General features: G+C 38.6%; 1 protein-coding gene across 1 annotated transcript in view; it reads left to right on the forward strand.

Annotated features, from left to right (window-relative positions):
• Positions 1–21,781, forward strand: part of LOC121421557 — a 75,191-nt gene extending 53,410 nt beyond the window's left edge. Inside the window, exons 34-48 of the mRNA XM_041616302.1 lie at positions 445–556; positions 3,466–3,615; positions 4,604–4,987; positions 5,531–5,632; positions 6,928–7,002; positions 8,449–8,694; positions 10,174–10,446; positions 10,886–11,077; positions 11,691–11,789; positions 12,254–12,484; positions 13,522–13,628; positions 14,530–14,670; positions 15,654–15,807; positions 19,869–20,060; positions 20,898–21,781. Coding sequence (XP_041472236.1) covers positions 445–556; positions 3,466–3,615; positions 4,604–4,987; positions 5,531–5,632; positions 6,928–7,002; positions 8,449–8,694; positions 10,174–10,446; positions 10,886–11,077; positions 11,691–11,789; positions 12,254–12,484; positions 13,522–13,628; positions 14,530–14,670; positions 15,654–15,807; positions 19,869–20,060; positions 20,898–20,989 — 2,550 coding nt within the window. The 3' untranslated portion in view covers positions 20,990–21,781. The remainder of the gene's footprint in view (positions 1–444; positions 557–3,465; positions 3,616–4,603; positions 4,988–5,530; positions 5,633–6,927; positions 7,003–8,448; positions 8,695–10,173; positions 10,447–10,885; positions 11,078–11,690; positions 11,790–12,253; positions 12,485–13,521; positions 13,629–14,529; positions 14,671–15,653; positions 15,808–19,868; positions 20,061–20,897) is intronic.
• The last annotated feature ends 1,719 nt before the right edge of the window (positions 21,782–23,500 follow it).

The following is a 23,500-nucleotide window of genomic DNA, read 5'->3' on the forward strand; positions in this document are numbered from 1 at the left end:
ATATTTATGCTAATGAGATCCTTCCATTGGCAATGCAAATAATATCTATGATGTCACATATACAGCTCTCCACTCTGGACGTCAAACATGTACAGTTCACCCCTTTGGACACTGATTTTTATACCCCAAAACATCTTTTAAAATTCATTATTACAGCACAAACAAATTGATAAATGATATAAGGCTGTGAAAGATTTATCACATCCACTTACATAATCTTACACCTATATGTCTATATTGAAATTTGTTCGTAGTACTATAAGTTCTTTTTACCTTGTTATTGATGATTTTGTTTGAAATGTAAACTTTTGCAATTCGGCTTTTACCGCATATTTTAATAAACCATTTTGAATTGAATAATCTTGCATTAGAATAGAAATTTAAGTGAAATACATGCTAATAAGTAATGGGAAAATTAAAATTTTCCATTTGTTCTGTTATTAGATATTCAATGATGGCTTCCATGCATCTCAGAGCATCACTGTGAGTGGTACAGTCAATGATGTTGATATAAGTGAGGATGTCCTTACACTAACACGTACCCAAACTATTACAGGTGAGATCATTCATTATCTTTGGCCAGGATTATTGTTTTTACCTTGTAAGCACTGGGGTGTTAAGTGACTCCTGTTTGGTGTCCCTGGTGCAGAGCTGCCAAGTAGTACAGATTTTCAGTATTTAGTACTGGAAAATCAGAAGAATACTGATGGTTTCATGCAAAATACTGTTTTCTCAAGTTTCAGTTTTATGTGTTGTCCTATGGTATTTCTTTGAAATACTGATTTCCTCGCCAAAATACTGATTTTCAGCTTTAAAAATACTGAAATGTTCTTGTTCAGGTTGGCAGCTCTCCTGGTGGACCACATCCTGAGATGTTAAAAGTGACACCCGAGAGATTTAACACTACACCATTTAGTCTAAAAGTAACAATCAAAGGCTTAATAACACCCATGGGTGTTGGCTCAGTTGGTAGAGCGTCCGTCTCACAACTGGGAGGTCGGGGGTTCAAACCCCGGCCGCGTCAGACCAAAAGACGTAAAAAGATGGGAGTTGCTGCTACCCTGTTTGGCGTTCAACAATTAAAGGGATAGAGCCTCGTTGATCTGGCTCTGCACAGTGGCAGCCGGGCACACGATCAATTGGGCAAAGCAAATTTTCGGAGTATTTCATTCCATGTCGATTTCGAACAATAAATTATGGATCTATCATGGATTTATCATGGATTTTTAATAACACCCATGGGTGTTGAACTAACACTCGAATTTAACACTGGAGTAATATGCCTGGTGTGGTCCTTGATATATGTTCACCAAGATAGTTTTTGCTTTTTGGTCATTTACTGATTAAGTTCTATGCCCCATTTCACTAAAAGTTGATATATGATAGCTACTCTTGCTGGAATGGCAACTACTATGCCAACAATTCAAATTCTGTTTCCTGATTGGCTCTTCCAATGAAAGCTGACATTCCAGCAAAAGTCATATTGATAGCTACTGTTGCTGGAATATCAACTTTCATTGGAGGAGCCAATGAGGAAGCAGAATTTTAATTGTTATAGGAATTGACATTCCAGCAAGAGTCCTGGGACTGAAAATATGCGTAAATCAATTTCACATAAATTGGCATAAAAATTGTTCTAATCAAAATTTCAAAATTCTGTGTAAAAGATTGGTGAACATCATAGATATCTACCAGATGGAAGCAAAAAATTCAAAATCGGTCAATAAATAAGAAGCATTTTTTGTGAACTATGAATAAATTTCATATAAATTAAGCATAAATAATTTTCTAGTCAAAATTCCTAAAGTCTGTGTAGAACCTTGGTGAACCTTATGTAGCTCTCAGATGGAACAAAAATAATCAAAATCAATCAACAAATAAATAAGTATAAAGAAAACTAAATTGAAATTGATCAATAAATGAATAAAAACCGTTTTGGGGGATTTAAATTTAAAAAATTATCATGAATAAATTTTTATAGCCTACTCCATTTTTGTCTCACCTGCGAAGCAAAGTGAGACTATAGGCGCCGCTTTTCCGACGGCGGCGGCGTCAACATCAAATCTTAACCTGAGGTTAAGTTTTTGAAATGACGTCATAACTTAGGAAGTATATGAACCTAGTTAATAAAACTTGGCCATAAGGTTAATCAAGTATCACTGAACATCCTGCATGAGTTTCACGTCACATGACTAAGGTCAAAGGTCATTTAGGGTCAATGAACTTTGGCCGAATTGGGGATATCTGTTGAATTCCCATCATAACTTTGAAAGTTTATGGATCTGATTCATGAAACTTGGACATAATAGTAATCAAGCATCACTAAAAATTTTGTGCAAGTTTCAGGTCTCATGATTAAGGTCAAAGGTCATTTAGGGTCAATGAACTTTGGCCGAATCGGGGGTATCTGTTGAATTACATGTACCATCATAACTTTGAAAGTTTATTGGTCTAGTTCATTAAACTTGGACATTAGAGTAATCAAGTATCACTGAACATCCTGTGCGCGTTTCAGGTCACATGACCAAGGTCAAAGGTCAATGAACTTTGGCCGAATTGGGTGTATCTGTTGAATTACCATCATAACTTTGAAAGTTTATGGATCTGATTCATGAAACTTGTACATAAGAGTAATCAAGTATCACTGAACATCCTGTTCGAGTTTCAGGTCACATGATCAAGGTCAAAGGTCATGTAAGTTCAATGAACTTTGGCCATGTTGGGGTTTTTTGTTGAATAACCATCATATCTCTGTAAGTTTATTGGTCTAGTTCATAAAAAGTGGACATAAGAGTAACCATGTATCACTGAACATCTTGTGCGAGTTAGAGTAGTATTCAAAGTCAGCACTGCTGCTATATTGAACCGCGTGATGCAGGTGAGACGGCCAGAGGCATTCCACTTGTTTGTTTAATCATCTAGACCGGATCAATGGGATATTGCCGAGTCTGTCATAGTTAGTGTATAGACCATCAATGATGAAGATGATAATCTTCCAATAAACATTTTAAAACTTCATTCAGGTTCATATATGTATATGTTTGACTCCTATGTAGCCATTGCTACGTTGAGTGGCTATGGGATATTTCTGAATCTTTTCCGAGTTAAACCATAGAGGTCATTATCATCTAATAAACATTTATTTTTTATTCTTTCAGGATCGTATGTTTGACTGATGTAGCAATAGCTACGTTCAGTTAGTTTACAGAACCATTAAGAAGATAATTATCTAATACACATTGTAAAAATTCTTTCAGGTTCTTATACATTTGACTTCAATGAAGCCATTGCTGAATCTTTCAGAGTTGGTATACCATCAAGATTATAATCTAATAAACATTTGTTCAATTCTTTCAGGTTCGTATACATTTGAATCCAATGTAGCCATTGCTGAAGCTTTCAGATTTAGTATATAGAACCATCAAGATTATAATCATCTAATAAACATTTTTTCAATTCCTTTAGGTTCGTATACGTTTGACTCTGATGTAGCCATTGCTGAATCCCTCACAGTAAGCGGAACCATCAATGATGTTGATATCCAAGCCCTTGACGCTGATGCGATGAAGAAGAACGAAGTTCAAGATGTGTCATCCCACATTGTATTTGAGAATGGTAAGTGGAACTGTCAATAACTCTCCCAAGACACCAGTCCAATTGAAACCCATTGTGCACACATTTAGTTTTTAATTGGTTTCAATTTTTCATTCAGTTGGTTTTAATGGGTTTCAATAGGTCCAGTGGATCCATATTACATGTAGATACCAGTCCAGGTCCTATTTAGGGTCAATTGGTCTCAATAGGGCCAATTGGTGCAATAGCTGTATTTGACCTCAAGGAAAATCAACGATCTTTTCCCCACAGAAATTTTCAAGCTTGCGGCAAGCGTGCGACGAGCTTGCGGCAAGCGAGCGACGAGCTTGCGCAAGCTTGCGGCATGCTAGTAACTAGCATGCGGCTAGCTTAATAAGCGTGTAATATGCGTGCAGAGTAATAGTTACGCGATCTTTTAGTGAGCAGGGACTGTTCGCTAGCGTGCACTCGCTTATTAAGCGAGCGCCCTGCTAGTCGCATGCTAGTAACTAGCATGCGGCACGCTAAAATTTCTGTAGGGGATATATGAAGGTAGATGGCTGGCATGAGGCATGTCCACATTTATGTCTGCGGAGTGTGCCTAGCACTGTTGCCATTGTTGCAGAAAAAATACTACATGGTCTAAACCCATTTGGTCTAATTGATGTTTGAAGTACACTATACTTGGTCTGATACCCAGTTTATAGTCCATTTCTCACCCGTCTTCTTAATAAGTTCAAAGCGATATAGACTACTTGGTGTTAGAAAAGTGGATATTAAATGAAGAGGGTCCAGTCTTGCTGGAAATAAAAAAAATTCATTGGCTCAACCACATTAAGACCAATGGTCAGTAAAGGAAGTAGTAATTTGTACCTAAGATTAGACTATCTGGGATGAGAAACCATATTGTAGGGAGTTGAAGGAGTTGAAGATCAATGAGCATTTACATGAGGTTCCCAGTTCAAAATTCCCATTTAAAACTGCACCGAAGTAAAATGTTTGTGCCATACTACTTATCTTTATTCCTCAGATGTTTCAGTCACTGGAGACATAACCGTGAATCCGACCGAAACCGTCGACACTGTCGACCTTTCTGAACTGAAATCCATTGCCAAGTTGGTTGACGAACCATTCACCCTCCCCAACGCTGTGACCTTTGAGAAACCAGTGACCTTTGATGATGTCCTGGACATCACTGGCACGGTGCATGATAAGAACGTCCAGACCTGGGCACCAACCGTCCTCAGGCTCGATGGGACTCAAACAATCACTGGAAACCATATGATTGAAGGAAGTCTGAGTGCCAATGAGATAAGTGTTCCGTCGACCCTTCAGACCATTACTGCGTACGGAATCAACGTGAATACTTTTGTTGCGGATGCCGTGAAGCTTCAAGGGGATAGAACTATCACAGGTATGAGCTCTTTGATCTCTCATAGATACTTGTCGGAGTGACACTCTCAAGTCCTGTGAATTTTCTGAAGATTGGCTGAGCAGTTTTGTAGCTAGTCAAAACTCTTGTGTGCTGTCCAATCTTTTAACATGTGAAATCACCCATGTCTTCCTGAAATCATGGTGAGAATGTTAGACCGATGTTGACAGACATCTTGATTTCAATCAGGATGGTGTATTTGGAATCATTTTAAGACTAGCAAACATCACATTCATACAAAATATGATGCAAAGCATATTTGTAAATAAAAGCAAGGATTATACATAAGTTATACCACGAAAAATTGTGTTAATTGGACCAAGCTGTAGAGTAGCATAACTTTTTCATGTATATTAAGATGAAATTCATGTTTTATGCAAGATCAATATTAAATCAATAGAAAAGGCATTGGAAAAAAATCAAGCACTGACTAAGCGCACTAACTACAATTTTCTTTCCAAGATAATGCTTTTTCACAATCCACATTGCCTATAAACTGTCATTCTTATTCTGTTTTCTTTGTAGGTTCAAAGACATTCATGAATGACGTCACTGTAGAAAAAAGCATTACTGTGAGCGGTACAGTGGATGGTATCGACATATCTGATGAAATTGTCACTTTAGATGGTAATGACTTTGCTTTCGTGAGATGTCATAGTATGTTACACAGGTTATGTGAATAGGTCAATATGCCATCGCGTGACCATAGCTGCAAGAATCACATTTGTTATATATTCTAGGTTTTGATTTCGTGTCGGAATTTAACTCTTTTGTATTGTAAACTGTGGCATTATATTCACTAAGGTGATGTCACTCACTGCTAAGTTGCATAATCAGGTAGTTTACTTGATGTACACGTTAGTGTTTACGCGTCGATTGCATAAAGAGCATGCTTGCTGTATTTTTCCAAAAAATTTCTATTGTGACTTGGATGGATCAGAGCTGCGGCAAGCATTTCAAAAATTAATTATGAAGCCTGATGCTGAATGCAATCTCTGGCGAATCCACATAGACTATAATATAACAAATATTGCCTGGTCTATCGTTTTAATAAATAACATTTCAACTCCCCTCCAAAGCTATATTTTTCCATCATGAGAATATTTTCCCTCAGTGCTGCATGCTTCAGACAGAATAAAATCCCTTGCGAAAAACATAACTCCGTCAGGAAAATGAAATGATATATTCAAACTCTAGGTAGGCAGTATCTATGTAATATTGACTGAAGTAGATCTGTATCATCTGTGCCATGTATTCCAATTGCTTGTTTGCTGTGAAAGGCTTTCCTAGCCAAATACGGATAGTATCTTACATCCCTGTCTATTGAGGACATTGAGCTTTTAAATGATAATGTGATATGCGCTAGACAAATTTATGATTATTATTATTATGAATTCATTATGAATATTATTATTAGAGCAGTCAGTGAAGAAGTAATTGAGGTAATTACATGTTTTTATATTTCCAAAGCAAAGTCAATGAAAGGAAGGATATCAATCAAAGTAATGCGTATCATTGTGTGAAACCAAAAGGAGATTATTTTCTTTATATTCCACATAAAAATAGTTTCATTATAGAAAAAAAATATCTTAAAAAGAATTCTTATGATCATTTTTCACTAATCCAATAGTGATATTCATATTTTCAGGAATATAATGTGATAATTATATCATTAGCTACAACAACAAATGATCCGATTTAATTTTTATTCTATCCACATGAGACAAATTTTATCAAGATACTATAACAGGTTTGGTACGTAATAGCACAAAACAAAACAAAATATCAATGGTTATCTAGCTTTGACACATTAAAACCTCATGTGAAACTTTGTGTTTCTTTAGCAAGTGATTTATAGTGAAGCAGCATTATTTATGGAAAATGAGGAAACATTAATCTGTGATTTCCTTTTACTTGTACAGGTGCACAGACTATATCTGGAGCCAAGACATTTGATACCTGTGATGTGCAAACGGCTGGAAACATCCTCATTTCAGGTTAGTGTCCCTAATGGACCTGTAAATAACAATCACCTGCATATAGTGACAATTGAAACTTTCCCATGGAGACATATTTTGGATACAAGAATATGTCTGCAAGAAAGCCAGATATATTCTCATGGGTCAGTGGTAGTTCCAGAATTTTAAAATGGGAGTTTTAAATTCAATTCAAAATTCATTTCAATCAATCTTAAAAATACAGGTATATATACAAAGTAGGTAAAAACATGGGATTGGGAGCCCCTTGAAGTTTTCATTGAAAAAAACTTGTGGGTGGGGCCCCACCATGGTACAATCAAATACAATTAATATAATACATACATAAAGAGTGAACAACAAATAAAATTAAAACAAAAACAATAGAGAATTGAAAACAGATGCGGCACAGACGACAATTTCTTATAGATTTGGCCAAATCAATATGTATATTCAATGGGCAATTCTTTAAATATAAAAGTGGTGTCTGTCCACCCTTGCGCCCCCGCCTGGATCTGCCACTGTGGATGGCCACTCTAGACAGGTTTCATCATGCATGAATTCTGCAGTCCTGAAAGTTATTCACATTATGAAAAATACGAGACATTTGGCTTCCTCCTGCTCGTACGCACGGGCGTCCGTCGATATAACACATAATATTTTTATGAAAATATGCACCCTTTTTCTTAAAAGTTGATGGAGAGGGGGAAAAATTAATCGTATCAAGTCGGGGTATTCAGTAATGAGTACAGGAGAAACTATATTTCACTGATTTTCATGATTCATTCCATTTGATTAACTCATCTATTCGTGTTTTGGGGCTAATCTTTCCCTTACGCATTGCTTTTTGGCAGAAGTTCTATGGAAAATGCACCTTTTTCACACAAACTTTGAGACACTCTGTATTCATTCCCCCATTGCTCGAGAATGAATGGGCAGTTAACGACGGGGTTAAAGATTTATTGAGGAACGGAATGTATATTTCATGAAAATGAAAGCCATTTTCCCATTGGATATCTTCAATACGTGTTTTTTACTAGATAAAGTTAGTTGTCGAATAGGCTCTCCTGGCATTTGAGGTCTCTATCGGTGACGTCACACAGGATCGTCATGCCTGAACCATCGGCCGGGCAGGGGTCGCAATGGTAGTATGATTTATGGATAATGCACTCGATATATACAATAATCTTGTCCTCCCGTTCAAATGAATGTGAAACTCATATAATTTTCATCAGAGCATTCAACAGGAGTACTGTAGTACACATTTCTTTGTTATAAGTGAATTAAAGTCCCTCCAGTGAGTTTGATCACACCTATTGCGAAAATGTATCACCCCTACGTTGTAACACAGTCAGCTGTTTGCACTCAGGGTCACTCTGTGACCTGTGTGTGCGTTCAAGAGTTGTACACGATTTTCTGTCTCATTTAGGCAGAAATCTTTCATAATGTGTATATGTTTCACTGCAGGTTCTGTCAATGACATCGAGATATCCCAAGAAGAAGCCGACACCCTGGACTTCCGCAGTGCCAAGAAGATGGAAGGCCACAAGACCTTCACTAAAGATGCCACTGTGTCCGGCAACATACAGTTCAATGGGTATGTTGATGGCAAGGATATCACAGAGGGTTTTACACTCAATACTGAACAGACCTCGACTGCGTACTACGTGTTCAATCAGAAGGCAAATGTGGATGGGGATGTCTCTGTGTCAGGTATCGCTATATATTTTAATATATCAATTTATTAATCCAAGTGTAGTACCATGCTGATTCTTGCTTCCTTGAAAAGGTTTAAACCGTTGAAGACTGAATAATTTTGGTATACACATGTTTGCACAAGACACAAGCATGCATATATCCCGGCAGGGGGGGGCACTTCTATTCACGAATGGTTACCATGCGCGACCATGAGATCTCAAAGAGGACCCTATAACGCGCGTATTTTCCATATTCTGAAAATGCACCCCTTAACAAGTATTGGCGTGTGAGACCCTACCCTTTAAGTATTGGAAACAAAACGATACTATCTGGCAAGTAGTCCCTGAATTAAACCCCTAAACAAGTACAGCGATATTTCAATGAATATGTCACAGACGTCGGTCGTCCGTTTTACCTTTACCTACATCATTGGGTTTAGTACAGCCCAACTTGGGCAAATCGTACTCAAAACACGTAGTGTTGACTCCTGGGGCAAAAAGTACATCCTTTATAAAACATTGTAGACTTGATTTTTTATACTCTCGCAAATTTGACCCTAAACACGTAGCTTTCCTAGCAAAATAGATACGCTTTTTTCATTATTTTTGTGTTTTTGACACCCTTTTCACGTTACGTACGTAACTTGCCCTATCTTGAAAAAGACACCCGTTTTATGTGTTTTTTGGGTCGCGCATGGTATCCACTCGTCAATGTAAGTGCCCCCTCCCCCCGGGACATATATGCAGGCTTGGTCTCCAGAGGGTTAAAGGCATTAATCGATATTGATTTGACATGAAAAACTCTGAGGTGCAAGGTCCTATTTGCTGGATAGTTTCCCGTGTACGTGATATTTTGTATAAATGAACTCCTGAAAATTATTCTTAAGTGGAAAATAATGCTACCTGCAGAAACACTAAATGTTATTCTATAAATGTGTTCCAATTTACAAAAAAAGAATGAACCCCTATTAGAGTGCTGGGTGATATTTTAGACATAGATTTTTTGAAAATGTGTGTTCAAAAATTGTTTTTTTTTAGATGTAGTTTCTATAATGCCTGTCAATGTATTTAACATTTTTTTCATTCCTCTTTTGTAGTACTTCATTTTCCTCAAGTACTGAGCAGATATAAATCTTTTACTGGAAATTTGTGAAAATTGTGAAGTTGAAACTCACAATTCTCTTTAGTCGCAACATTTCATTGACCTCTGTTGGCTTCATCAGGCAAATGAACACCAGGCATGTCTTTCCAAGTGAATCTGCATCCCTATCAGAAGACCGTAACGCCACTTGGTTGCCCAGGGGCGGGACGGGACGTCAAAAGAGAGACGGCTTTGAACTTTTCGTAGAATCTCACATGAGTTGTGAAAAGCTTCCTGCTTTGTGAGTTTCAAATGTACATTTTTCACAAATTCCCAGCAAAAGAGTTAAAACTCTTTAATATTTCAAGTTTACCGGATGAATCGTAATATACATGGATTCATTTTTTTATCAAGGCTTGGTCAAGACTGTCAATCTCGGCAATATTAACACCAAGAGGATCACCCTTGCTGGACTTAATACCGTGGACGCAACATTAACATTTAACGACATGGTCATATTAGAAGACAATGTCACCACTGCGTATCTCTTTGATGGGGTTGATCTGTCGGAGTTGAATATCCTCGAGGATACAAGGTTCAACGAGTTTGAAGATGACCTGTACATGCTGGCGTGTTTTGCAGAAACGCAGTGCGAGCGCACCGAGTCTATTGCTGGAGTAGTGAACAGTGAGTTATAGTATTGTATGTGAATTTTTCTTGTTTTATGCCTTTGTGAGGGAAATTTGTTGTAAACCTTTGTTTACTTTCTCAAATTATAGGCAGTGTAGTTTTTAACTCTACCAATACTATTGGAAACAAACATTTTTGTACTGCTGTAAAAAAAAAATCCAGAAATTATCTGTATTCCCAATAAGATCGACTTGAATTAAAAATTTTTTTTTCTCATCATTGACATAGTGTGAAAGGACAATTGATTCAACTGTAGTTTCAAATTTGCCAATGAAAATTCGACCCGTTCAAGTTTCTTTCGTCTATTTGTGAAGACAAACTCACATGCATGCATATATGTTCATTCCCCACCACATGTACAGCACACATAATATTTCCAATTGTGACAAGGCAGCCAATCAAGCTTTTAAACTTCTGATTTGATATCATATTGCAGATTTTATTGACGCCATAGATTACGTTGAAAGCGTACAGATCATTGGGCAGCATATACGACAGTTTGAGCCATTCTCCATTGACGGGGAGACGTTCATGGCGGCTGCTATTTACTCCGACGAACACGGCGATGTTTGCACTGACAGCATTGTCTACAAATTCAACACAACTACTGGGAACTTCCAAGAATTCCGTAAGTATGGTTGCACTTGTAGGCAACACTATATGAGCTGTTATTTTTGCGGATTTCACAAATTGCGGATCGGACCTCTTGCACCATTCTCAACACTTACATGTATGTTTGTGTATCAAGAGTCCGTGGACATAATGTTTGTGTTTTCAACAAAGGTGTGACAAGTAATTTGAAATTAACTGAATTGAAAGGTGAAAGATTTCATTTTGTGTCCAGGTTCTACAGATATCAATTAACCGGATCCTGCATAAAAGTTACTGTTGTGGTAACTACCATTGTTACAGCCAATCAGAATCGAGGATTAGATAATAGTTGCCATTGGATGGCAACTGGGCCCTGGATAGAGAAACAACACACTCTTTTGAGGTCACCAGTAACACTTAATAGTACTCCAAACTATCAAATGTGAACAAAGTTCCACACTTGTTCATAGAGAATGTGCCATTTTCTCTTGCGTGTGCATATATTTTTACATTTTGGTATGGCCTGAAATATTGCTAAATGTGTGACAGAGTACCTTTCCTCTAAGTTCAAAGTCGTGTGCTCGGCAGAATCCAACAAGTTCTCTCCAGGTTGTTTATATTGATAGTTTTATCTGTATTTTCTCTTTCAGAACGCTTACCGACCAATGGAGCGGTTTCCTGGGAACACTTTTTCATTGATGATGAGCTTTGTCTTGTGGTAGCTAACGCTGGCCACACGGCTTGTCCAGGTAAGTTGGCACTCATGTACAGAATGGGGGGGGGGGCCTTGAAATTGTTACAAATTTCTATTTACAATATCGCATGGAGACTTGCTCTTTACTCCACATTGCACTGTAATTTCTCAAGTTATTGAAGGGATGGAAAAGTCGGATGGAACATGGGCAGAAGAAAATAAAGGATGGGGAGGAAAGTGGAGACCTCAAGGAAATTAGAAAGTTTGTATCATAGCTGTAAAGGTCTTTAAAATGCCAAAAATATCCCTAATTGCTAACTAATTCTGTGATTTTTTCAGTTTTTGTTCTCAGATGGATCTTTATTCAACATTTCTCAGTAGAGCATGATGTAGGTATAAACTGATACAATATGTGATCGATACATATAATATCATGATGAAAATTAGACATGCTCAAATATCTTGTTGCATGTGCATTATTTGTTTAATTCAATAGTCCCCCAATTGTACTTGATTCAGACTCAGAACCTGTGATCTCCGGCAACAGCATCTTCCGTTACCGTAACGAGAGCTTCACGCTGGTCGGCTCTGCTGGTGAGGAGATGGATGCAACCTCGGACGTGGCAGCGTTCATCATCGATGGGGCAATTTTCATGGTGTTAACAACGTATGAGGGTAACCTTGCCAACGTCTACAAGTACCATGAAGGCTCCGAGAGTTTCCAAGTGTTTCAGGATATTACCACTGGAGGTGAGCTTCTGTGGAAGATCCATAACTGAGTATATGAGGAGGAATTACCACTGGGAAACTATATAAAATAATCAACCTCTTTTTAGGCTCACCACCTCATTTTCTATGACTTATGGACAGCTTAAGTCATAGATTGAGCGCATAACCATTTGTTATCTACAGTGACAAATTATGTCTAGAATGTCCCGCAGATACGGGTTTGATCATATGCATTGTGGAATAGCCCTATATCCTAACATTAAAGGGATGGTCCGGGCTGAAAGTATGAATAGCTTGATAAATAGAGTAGAATTCACTGAGCGAAATGCTGAAAATTTCATCAAAATCAGATAACAAATAACAAAGTTATTGAATTTTAAAGTTTAGTAATATTTTGTGAAAACAGTCGTCATGAATATTCATTAGGTGGGCTGATGTCACATCTCCACTTGTTCTTTTGTGTTTTGTTATATGAAATTAGGTTTATTCAATTTTTTTCCTCCAAGAACTAGAAAAATTGGATTGACAACTGATTTAGTAGATTAGATATTTATTGATGCAACTTATTTTATTATAAGGGAGACATATTATTCACACAAGTATGAAATAATGGAAAAATTATGATTTCATGTAATAACATAAGAAAACGGAAAGTGGAGATGTGACACCATCAGCCCACTTAATGAATGTTCATGATGACTGTTTCCACATGATATTGCTAAACTTTAAACTTCAAACTTTATTATTATCCGATTTTGATGAAATTTTCGCATTTTGCTCAGTGAATTCTACCCTATATATTACGATATAAATATTTTCAGCCCGGACCATCCCTGTAATTTAAAGGTTGTTCCTTTCTTCGTAGAGGGGGAGGGAATGAAACTAAAGATGTCAAACAAAAATTACAGGTGCACATCCAGGATTCAATCGATGAGGGAACAGAAAAAAAAATCTATCTTCAAAATTTCCTGCCAAATAGATTATAGCAAGGTTCCCACCCCTTGGCCACTTTTTACTACCTGCCTGATAGTCAATTTCTTTTTATGTTTAATCTGCAGTTACCTCCTCTGTGGAAAGTGTTATGTTTGATGAGATGGTATTCCTTGTTTTTACCTTGTATTATGAGGAGGAATCTGCTGTTTACCGCTACAATTCTACTGCAGAGGTATGTTCACTATAATCGTATTGAGTTCAGTTCATCTCATTAACCATATTTGATTTAAAACTTAATCTCAGAAAGAGGCGAAGCAGGATATTGGTAGCTATGTGCTTAGCTTAGCTTAGCTACTGTCCTAATTTCACTGAACTGGAGATCTTGGTCAAGATGCATAACGCCAGTCAAAAAATAGTTCCAAAGTCATTGATATATCTTTCCAATTTGGGCAAAGGAAGATCAGTAGTTACTATTTCTAGAATCAGTGTTAGATTTTCATTCTCATTCATACACTTCTGTCAATCAGCAATATCAAATTGATGAATGGGTTGGGTCGAAGGAAGATCTTTTGCCTTCTTGTTGTAATTAGGCTCATGGCACCTGTAGTTTTAGGATATATTGTTAATCAACTCTCAGTAGCAAGTGCCTTCATGATTCAGCATCTCATGGAATATAGGCATCCTATTGTTCATGTTGTGAGGGGTTTACTGTGGTTCCTCACAGGGGAACCACGTCGAGATTGGGTGGTCCTTTTCAGGACCAACACTTGCCCAAGAAAGATACATGGTGTACTGTGAAACCTACTAAACCTACTACACTGTGGTTCCTCACAGGGGAACCACTTCGAGATTGGGTGGTCCTTTTCAGGACCAACACTTGCCCAAGAAAGATACATGGTGTACCGTGAACCTACTACACAACTCACAGGGAATGTTACATAATAACAAGGTATCTTCTCTGGGACTACCGGTATATGTTTGGGCATCTCACAGAGATGGAATGTATTCTTGTTACTAGGGGGACTACTAGTCTTGGTGTGCAGACTGCTTTATGCATTTATTACATAACTAAAGACAGATGGCCACCTGAGACAAGTTTGACTTTTGATTTTATTTTTCCTTTCTTTTTATAGAAATTTGAACTATTCCAGATGGTTGAATCGGAGCATGCGAGGGTTGTCACAAGTTTCAACTACATGAATTCTCAAGGATTCGCCCTGGCCGACCACATCAGCGTTAGTGATGTAGATGCCACCTTTGAAGTGCAAGTTCGGGTAAGTGTTCACACATCTATCTTGAAAAAGAATTAAAACTTTGAGTTGAGTTTTGTTGATTGCAGTTCAAATTTAGATTTACCATGACTACTACCAGCATCTACATGTACTGTTATTAATTCATTTCTTTATGATATGGTAATGCCTGATTTGGTTTAGAGATATTTACCATGTTTATTGTTATTCAACATGTTTGCACATTGCTTCACATATTTCTGAGAATGATAATAAAAACAATCGTAACAGCATTTTTACCCAGGATAGCCCTTCAGCTCCGAAAACTTCTCCTATTGGACCCTGCTGTTATTATTACCCCAGCTGTAGCTTGGCTGCCTAGGTGCTCGAGCTTTCAAGGAATATATCTTCCTACACTTGGAGATGAACCTTCACTGAATTTTAATTTGAAAGACCATTGGTCACTAATAAATAGTGTGTATGGGCAACTTGTTACACTTCTTTCGATTAAACCTCAATTGAATTCTATGGAATGTCTCACCCAAAACTTTGATTATTCCATATAACTCGACGTTATCACTTGATAATATTAGCTTGAGTCTGCATTTTGAGCTGTGGCTTAATTGAAACTCTGGTCTTAAATTATGGTTGGGCAATGGAAGCGAACAATGGCACTATTCTGTAACAGAACAGGATCACTTGATTAGCTCATTTGACACTAAAGTCATTCATTAATGTCAGGAAATAACAAAAAAAAAACATTTTTCACCAATAATGCATGAGGTAAGAGCAAAGTAAACATAAGAAATAAACAATATAAACAAAATAAACAAACTCATATTTTCAGCTTCTAAAAGTTTTAGCGTCGAGTTAGACCATGGTCAAATTTAAACCAGATTTAATACATGCCTTTGTGTTTATGGTGGGATGTTTGAGCTAATTCTTGGACAATTATCTTGAAGTGTCTTCTTGATTTCCTGTAATCATATCATACTATCTCAGTTTGTGGATTGACCTTTTCTTTACAGGTTTTTACATGGAATGACGAAGATGGTCGTTTTGATATGATGTGGACGTTACCTGTTGTCGCTCCCGGAGATGTGGATGTTTTCATCGAAGGAAATTTCTTGTACATGTGTGTTGTGCAGGAATACCACTCAATTGACCTATTCAGATACGAAGGTAGGCTGTATCCCCTATATCAGAGTCGAGAGATTGAGACCTCATTTTCACTCTCACATCCATAGAACTCAAAGTCAGCCTCATCCACATTATCTGTATCCACACTGCATCCATATAATACTCACCCACAAACCTTATAGTCACCCTCACCCATTAACCTCGCAGTCATCTTCACCCATATTCTTGTCTTCATTCTCGCCCTCACTCACACTCACAAAGCTTAGTCAACCACACCCATGTTATCACCTTTGCACTTGCTCACAAACCTCCGAGTCACCCTCACACACAAACCTCAGTCATCTCACCCACATCCATACACCCACAATGCTCACAGTCACCTGCATCCACATCACATTTACACTCGCCAACAAACCTTAGCCACCTCCTGTCCTCAATCGCATCCTCACTCACACCCACACACCTTATAGTCCTCCTCACAATGACCCTCATCTGAATTATCACCTTCACATCCACAAATAAATCTAACAACCCTCACACACAAACTACAGTCACCTTTACCCACCTCACTCAAAGTCTCGTCCTCATTCTTAACCTCAAACCACAAACTTTGCAGTCACCTGCATCCACATATCACATGTACACTCACCCAGAATCTTTATATTCACCTCACAAACCTCAATCATCTCACCCACATACAAGTTCGCACCCTCCCACCCATAAAGCTTACAGTCACCCACATCCAATTACCACCTCTACACACACCCACAAACATAGTTAAGCACCCTCACCACATTCTGGTCCTCATTCTCACACCCACAAAGCTTACAGTCACCCTCACCCACTTTTTCATCACAAACATAGTCAGCCTCATCTACATAATCACCCCTACACTCACCCACAAACTTTATAGTAACCCTCTTACACAAACCTTACACTCACAAAGCTCACAGTCACCTGCATCCACATACCGACAGCCTCAGCCACAAATATTATAGTTAGCCTCACACACAAATGTCAGGCACCCTCACCCACATTCTTGTCATCTTTCTCACCTTCGCACATACACAAAGCTCACAGTCACCCTCATCCACATTTCACCTTAACACTCACCCACAAACCTTATAGCTACCCTCACACACAAATTTCAGGCACCCTCACCCACATTCTTGTCCCCTTTCTCACCTTCGCACATACACAAAGCTCACAGTCACCCTCATCCACATTTCACCTTAACACTCACCCACAAACCTTATAGCTACCCTCACACACAAATTTCAGGCACCCTCACCCACATTCTTGTCATCTTTCTCACCTTTGCACATACACAAAGCTCACAGTCACCCTCATCCACATTTCACCTTATTACTCACCCACAAACCTTATAGTTAACCTCACACACAAATTTCAGGCACCCTCACCCACATTCTTGTCCTCTTTCTCACCTTTGCACATACACAAAGCTCACAGACACCCTCATCCACATTTCACCCTAACACTCACCCACAAACCTTATAGCTACCCTCACACACAAATTTCAGGCACCCTTACCCACATTCTTGTCATCTTTCTCACCTTCGCACATACACAAAGCTCACAGTCACCCTCATCCACATTTCACCTTAACACTCACCCACAAACCTTATAGCTACCCTCACACACAAATTTCAGGCACCCTCACCCACATTCTTGTCATCTTTCTCACCTTCGCACATACACAAAGCTCACAGACACCCTCATCCACATTTCACCTTAACACTCACCCACAAACCTTATAGCTACCCTCACACACAAATTTCAGGCACCCTTACCCACATTCTTGTCATCTTTCTCACCTTCGCACATACACAAAGCTCACAGTCACCCTCATCCACATTTCACCTTAACACTCACCCACAAACCTTATAGCTACCCTCACACACAAATTTCAGGCACCCTCACCCACATTCTTGTCATCTTTCTCACCTTCGCACATACACAAAGCTCACAGACACCCTCATCCACATTTCACCTTAACACTCACCCACAAACCTTATAGCTACCCTCACACACAAATTTCAGGCACACTCACCCACATTCTTGTCATCTTTCTCACCTTCGCACATACACAAAGCTCACAGACACCCTCATCCACATTTCACCTTATTACTCACCCACAAACCTTATAGCTACCCTCACACACAAATTTCAGCCACCCTCACCCACATTCTTGTCATCTTTCTCAACTTCGCACATACACAAAGCTCACAGACACCCTCATCCACATTTCACCTTAACACTCACCCACAAACCTTATAGCTACCCTCACACACAAATTTCAGGCACCCTCACCCACATTCTTGTCATCTTTCTCACCTTCGCACATACACAAAGCTCACAGTCACCCTCATCCACATTTCACCTTAACACTCACCCACAAACCTTATAGCTACCCTCACACACAAATTTCAGGCACCCTCACCCACATTCTTGTCCCCTTTCTCACCTTCGCACATACACAAAGCTCACAGTCACCCTCATCCACATTTCATCTAACACTCACCCACAAGCCTTATAGCTACCCTCACACACAAATTTCAGGCACCCTCACCCACATTCTTGTCCCCTTTCTGACCTTTGCACATACACAAAGCTCACAGACACCCTCATCCATATTTCACCTTAACACTCACCCACAAACCTTATAGCTACCCTCACACACAAATTTCAGGCACCCTCACCCACATTCTTGTCCCCTTTCTCACCTTCGCACATACACAAAGCTCACAGACACCCTCATCCACATTTCACCTTAACACTCACCAACAAATCTTAAAGTTCACCTCACACACAAATTTCAGGCACCCTCACCCACATTCTTGCCCCCTTTCTGACCTTCGCACATACACAAAGCTCACAGACACCCTCATCCACATTTCACCTTAACACTCACCCACAAACCTTATAGCTACCCTCACACACAAATTTCAGGCACCCTCACCCACATTCTTGTCATCTTTCTGACCTTCGCACATACACAAAGCTCACAGACACCCTCATCCACATTTCACCTTATTACTCACCCACAAACCTTATAGCTACCCTCACACACAAACCTCAAGCACCCTCACCCACATTTTCATCCTCATTCTCACACCCACAAAGCTCAATCACCAGCATCCACATACCGACAAACCTCAGCCACCTCCCGTCCTTGTTTGCACCTTCACTCACAGTCATCGTGACACACGTCATCATCCTTGCACACAAATCTCAGTCATTGCCGCCCACATTATCACCCCTACACTCTCCCACAAACATAGATAACCTCAAAAATGTTAGGCACCCTCATCCACATTCAGGTCCTCATTCTCGCCCTCAAACCAAAATAAAGCTGACAATCACCCTCATCTGCATTATCACCTTTACATCCACCAATAATCCTAATCACCCGCACACACAAACTACAGTCACCCTCACCTTCATTCTCACATTCACCCTCACCCACACACTCATCCGCATTCTCATCCTCATTCTACATCTTACTCTCACTCACGAACCATAAAGTCACCCTCCACCACATACCTGCCATATTCTGATCACCCACAAACATGTGTCACCATCACCCACACTCTTCTGCAGGGTCCCCTGGTATAATTGTACTGACATTGACTAGGTTAACTGCTGATTTGTCTATTGCCAACTCGTCCACTCATCGCACGATCTAGCTTCATTTAGTCTTATGCCATTCCGTCCTTCAACATTTCATCTAACAGCCATTTATTCCCATAATCACTTCATCCAGTCATCAGTTCGACTATGACCATTTTGTCTCGTAACCAGTTGGTGCTTTACCCACTTTCTTTTCATTTTGCCCAATTAGACCGAATGGTATATGACAAAATGGCTATTGGACCAACTGGTTATTAGACGAAATGGGAGTTAGACCATGTGGATAGTGGACAAACTGATGGTAGATCAAATGATAGTAGACAAGTTGGCTTTAATTGGACAAACTGGTATTAGACCAATTGGAAATAAACTAATACGGTACCCTGTTTAGTTAATATGAAATCATTCAAATTGGTCTATAAATGAAACTAAATTCACATCATATTTTGCAGGTTCTGCTGGTTTTGTCAAGTTCTACGAGATCCCCCACCATGGCGTCCGATCGGTAGAGATTATCAGTCTGCAGGACGAGGAGTACCGTGCTTCTGACGATATCGAGTATGAACAACTCTTCATAGCCGTGGCTGTCGACCCATTCCCGAAACATGACATCTATTCGAGGCTTCTAAAAATCGTCAACATTGGTAGGTTTTGACATCGTGTGTGTGTGTATGTGTGGGGGGGGGGGCCTGTGGCTTTAAGTTGTGCCTCTTCCTTGGCACTGTTGCATTAAAGTTACTACTAGGGTAACTTTCACATCCAGTGATAACTTGCAATGGAATCCTTTATAGTTGATTGGCTGTCCAGAAATGTTACCATTGAAAGCCAATTCTACCATAACGGTATCTTTTATGCAACAAATTTTGAAAATGTCATATTGACAATCTTTTTTTTGCAATTTTCAGTTCAACTTTCTGTTTTCACAAATGTTATTACAATTAATGAAACAAATAATAAAATGTAAATGCTTTTAAAAAGATAAAAGATGATGACTTGTGGAAATGATAGTGTCAAAGGCAAAACCTATTTTGAAAGATAAACCAATACCAAAGACAAAATGGTAGGCCTTCACTATTTCAAGGGCAAGGTTGCATATATCTGTATTACAGTACAGATGGGGCCAAAAAAATGCACAACGAATCTGCATGGCCAATGGGAAAGGCATTGGGGTCATTGAACAGGGCGTCAACTGCCATGGCCTTTGATAGCTTGGGATAAAATTGACGTTTACTAGCCAATCTAATATACATTGAGATCTTTCATATTCTAGAAGAAAGGCATTTTCAGAGAGGAATTATAAAACCCATCTCTTGCATAGTTGGTAGTTTTGAAAGATTATGTAATTCCAGACAAGTAATTCATTGTAAACGATTTTTCCCTAATTGGGTATTTGCAGTATAAGTACTCATACAAATTAGAATAATCATATAAGAATATCATATAACAATATGAATAACAGTAATGATAATATATTGTTTCAGGTGGATCTGTTCATGTGGAAACGTGGGAAGACATGTGCGACAGTGGACTGAAAGACTCGACAAGAATTAATACACCGGAACCTACCTGCTAGCACCCGATTGATACACTGGAACCTCCCCATTAACACCAGATTTATACACTAGGACATTGGATAGATACCAAACAAACACTGGAAATTAGATGTAAGCACCTGATTGCATGATTATTGCACTTGGAGTGGACTGATATACAGTGCAATTGCTAGCACTGGATTCATTGGAGCATATTATCCGATAACACCTGATCGATACAGTATACTTACCTGCACCGAGTTAACTACTTATCTTTTTTGGTACACTAGACCATAACTGCCAGCACCAAATGTGTACACTCTATGTGGCTGGATTGACACAGCAAAGCCTATGGTGTTATCACCAGAGGCTTAAGAAGCTTAATAGGGAACCTGATATTTACACCACCTAACCACAAGGCAGGACACTAGATTGATGATGAGCAAGTTTACACCTACAAATCTTAAAAATAAACACCCTATTAAAGCACCTGCTTCATTACCCTAGTAGATCAACCAGAGTGGACACCATACTAAACACATTATGTTGTTACCACAGTAGACTCTTAGAACCAAAATCTCTTTTTAGCACTTGATGGACTCGACCAATATTGCAACCATTAAAAAGTAATGTCAAATGTAATGTTCACAGAGCCCATATTACTCATTTTAATTAAGATTGAAGCATTTTTCACACTTTAATCTGGATGTTACTTTTTCCTGGTACTGTGTTTAACACAAAGAGGCAAGAATTAATTTGAAACATTTCAGTGGCCTGTGTGTGCAATCAAGCCACTCTAAAAATGAACCATTATTAAATGTACTATTCTCTCATATCACCTTGTGTTTTGTGTCCATTTGTAGCAGTGTCATGACTGAAATAGTATAAGCAAGACCTTAGTTTGACAGAAAGTAGGCATGCATATTTCTTTACGTGGCATATCTATATAGTTGGTAGTAATGGAATGAGCCAAAAATTTTGATGGGACACTACATGGCTTCATATGTGGCAAATCCTTTTCAGAAACCTGCAAGTGAAACTTTGGTCATTTGTAAAGATTTTTCCAAATTTTGTGATAGATTTTGGCATAACATTTAACACATATTTCACACATTTCCTTTCCTTTTCTTGGTGGTGGAACTTCATTGGGGGGGGGGGGAAGAGTCCCCAAGCCCATTCCCCATCTCTACACCAGTGCTCAGTGGTAAGGAGGCACCTGTCCCTGGTGCCTCATTCCTTGCATGCATGAAAGGGGAACAAATAGAATGTGGCAGGAAAGAAAAGAAAAACGGACTTGAAAGTCTTTTCTGATAGCATCAAAATTAAATCACAGACTTTGATAATCAATGGAAGGAGGCCTAGTCTGCTGGGCAAACCCTTCAGTGGAGTTACGGGTCTGAATGTGCAGCCTACTCATGCCTTGTGTGCTGAGTGCCCTCTCGCTAAGGAATTGAAGTTTAGTTGCTAAAGGGGTTAGGTCCACTTTGGACCATTAAGAGAAAAAACATGTTTTTATTCTCACTTATTGCACGATTCTTAAGAGAAACTGAATTGTCAAGATGTACTACACTATCATGTGAACATAAAATTTGGTATAAAAGAAATCTACCTGTCTTAAAAAATTTTCTAAATATTTTTAAAAGATTATTGTCGACCTAACCCCTTTTGCAAGCAATCTGAAATGAATCCAATCTCTTGATTAAAAAAAAAAAATTTCTTTGCCACTTTCATTCACGTTTTCATCTGAATTTAACATTTTCTTTGGTATCATCAGAGCGACTGAAAATTTAGAAAACATTAGAATCATGAAAAATGGACCTGACCCCTTTTGACAAATGAGTTCTTCAGAAGAGTTTGGTTGGAAAAGGGGTTAGTTCCAGTCCAAGAAAATCATTTTTTAATTCTCCCATATTGCAATTTTCTCATGTAAAACAGAATTTTCATGATACCCAACCATGAGAACATAAAATTGGGTATAAAAGAAATCTACCTCTCTTCATATTTGTTAAGATATTCTTTTCCAAAACCTTTATGTGTGTATCTAATCCGTTTTGCAACCAAACTGAAATGGACCTAACCCCTTTTGAAAAAAAGTGATTTTTCTTTGCCATTTTAGTTCACTTTTTAATGGAAATTTCAACTTTTAATTGGTATCATATGGAGCTACTAAAAATCTATACATTGTGACATAAAAATCAAATTTGATGAAAAATTGACCTAACCCCTTTTGCAAGTGAGCTCTACAATTGAAACAGCAAATTTTGTATGTGCTAGTCTTCGTGGAGACACACTCATTGATCCAAAGTTTCAATCAGGGTCCGTTCCTGCAGGAGGCCCGCCTTCTATTTTCCTCTGAGTGATCACTCTTTGGTTATTGTTCTGTAATGGTTCCTCCCTAGCAGGGTTGGGCTTAATTTTAAAGAGAAATTCCAGTAGTTGCAGTAAACACTGATTTCATGAGAAAGTCTGTAAAACAGGGCTTAATTGTCAGTATATCATCGATGATCTAGGTCTGGTACAGTTACATTAACTGAACTTTGTTAAATCTTGAA

Source organism: Lytechinus variegatus, chromosome 9, assembly GCF_018143015.1.
Source record: "Lytechinus variegatus isolate NC3 chromosome 9, Lvar_3.0, whole genome shotgun sequence".
In the NCBI taxonomy this organism is placed as follows: Eukaryota; Metazoa; Echinodermata; class Echinoidea; order Temnopleuroida; family Toxopneustidae; genus Lytechinus; species Lytechinus variegatus.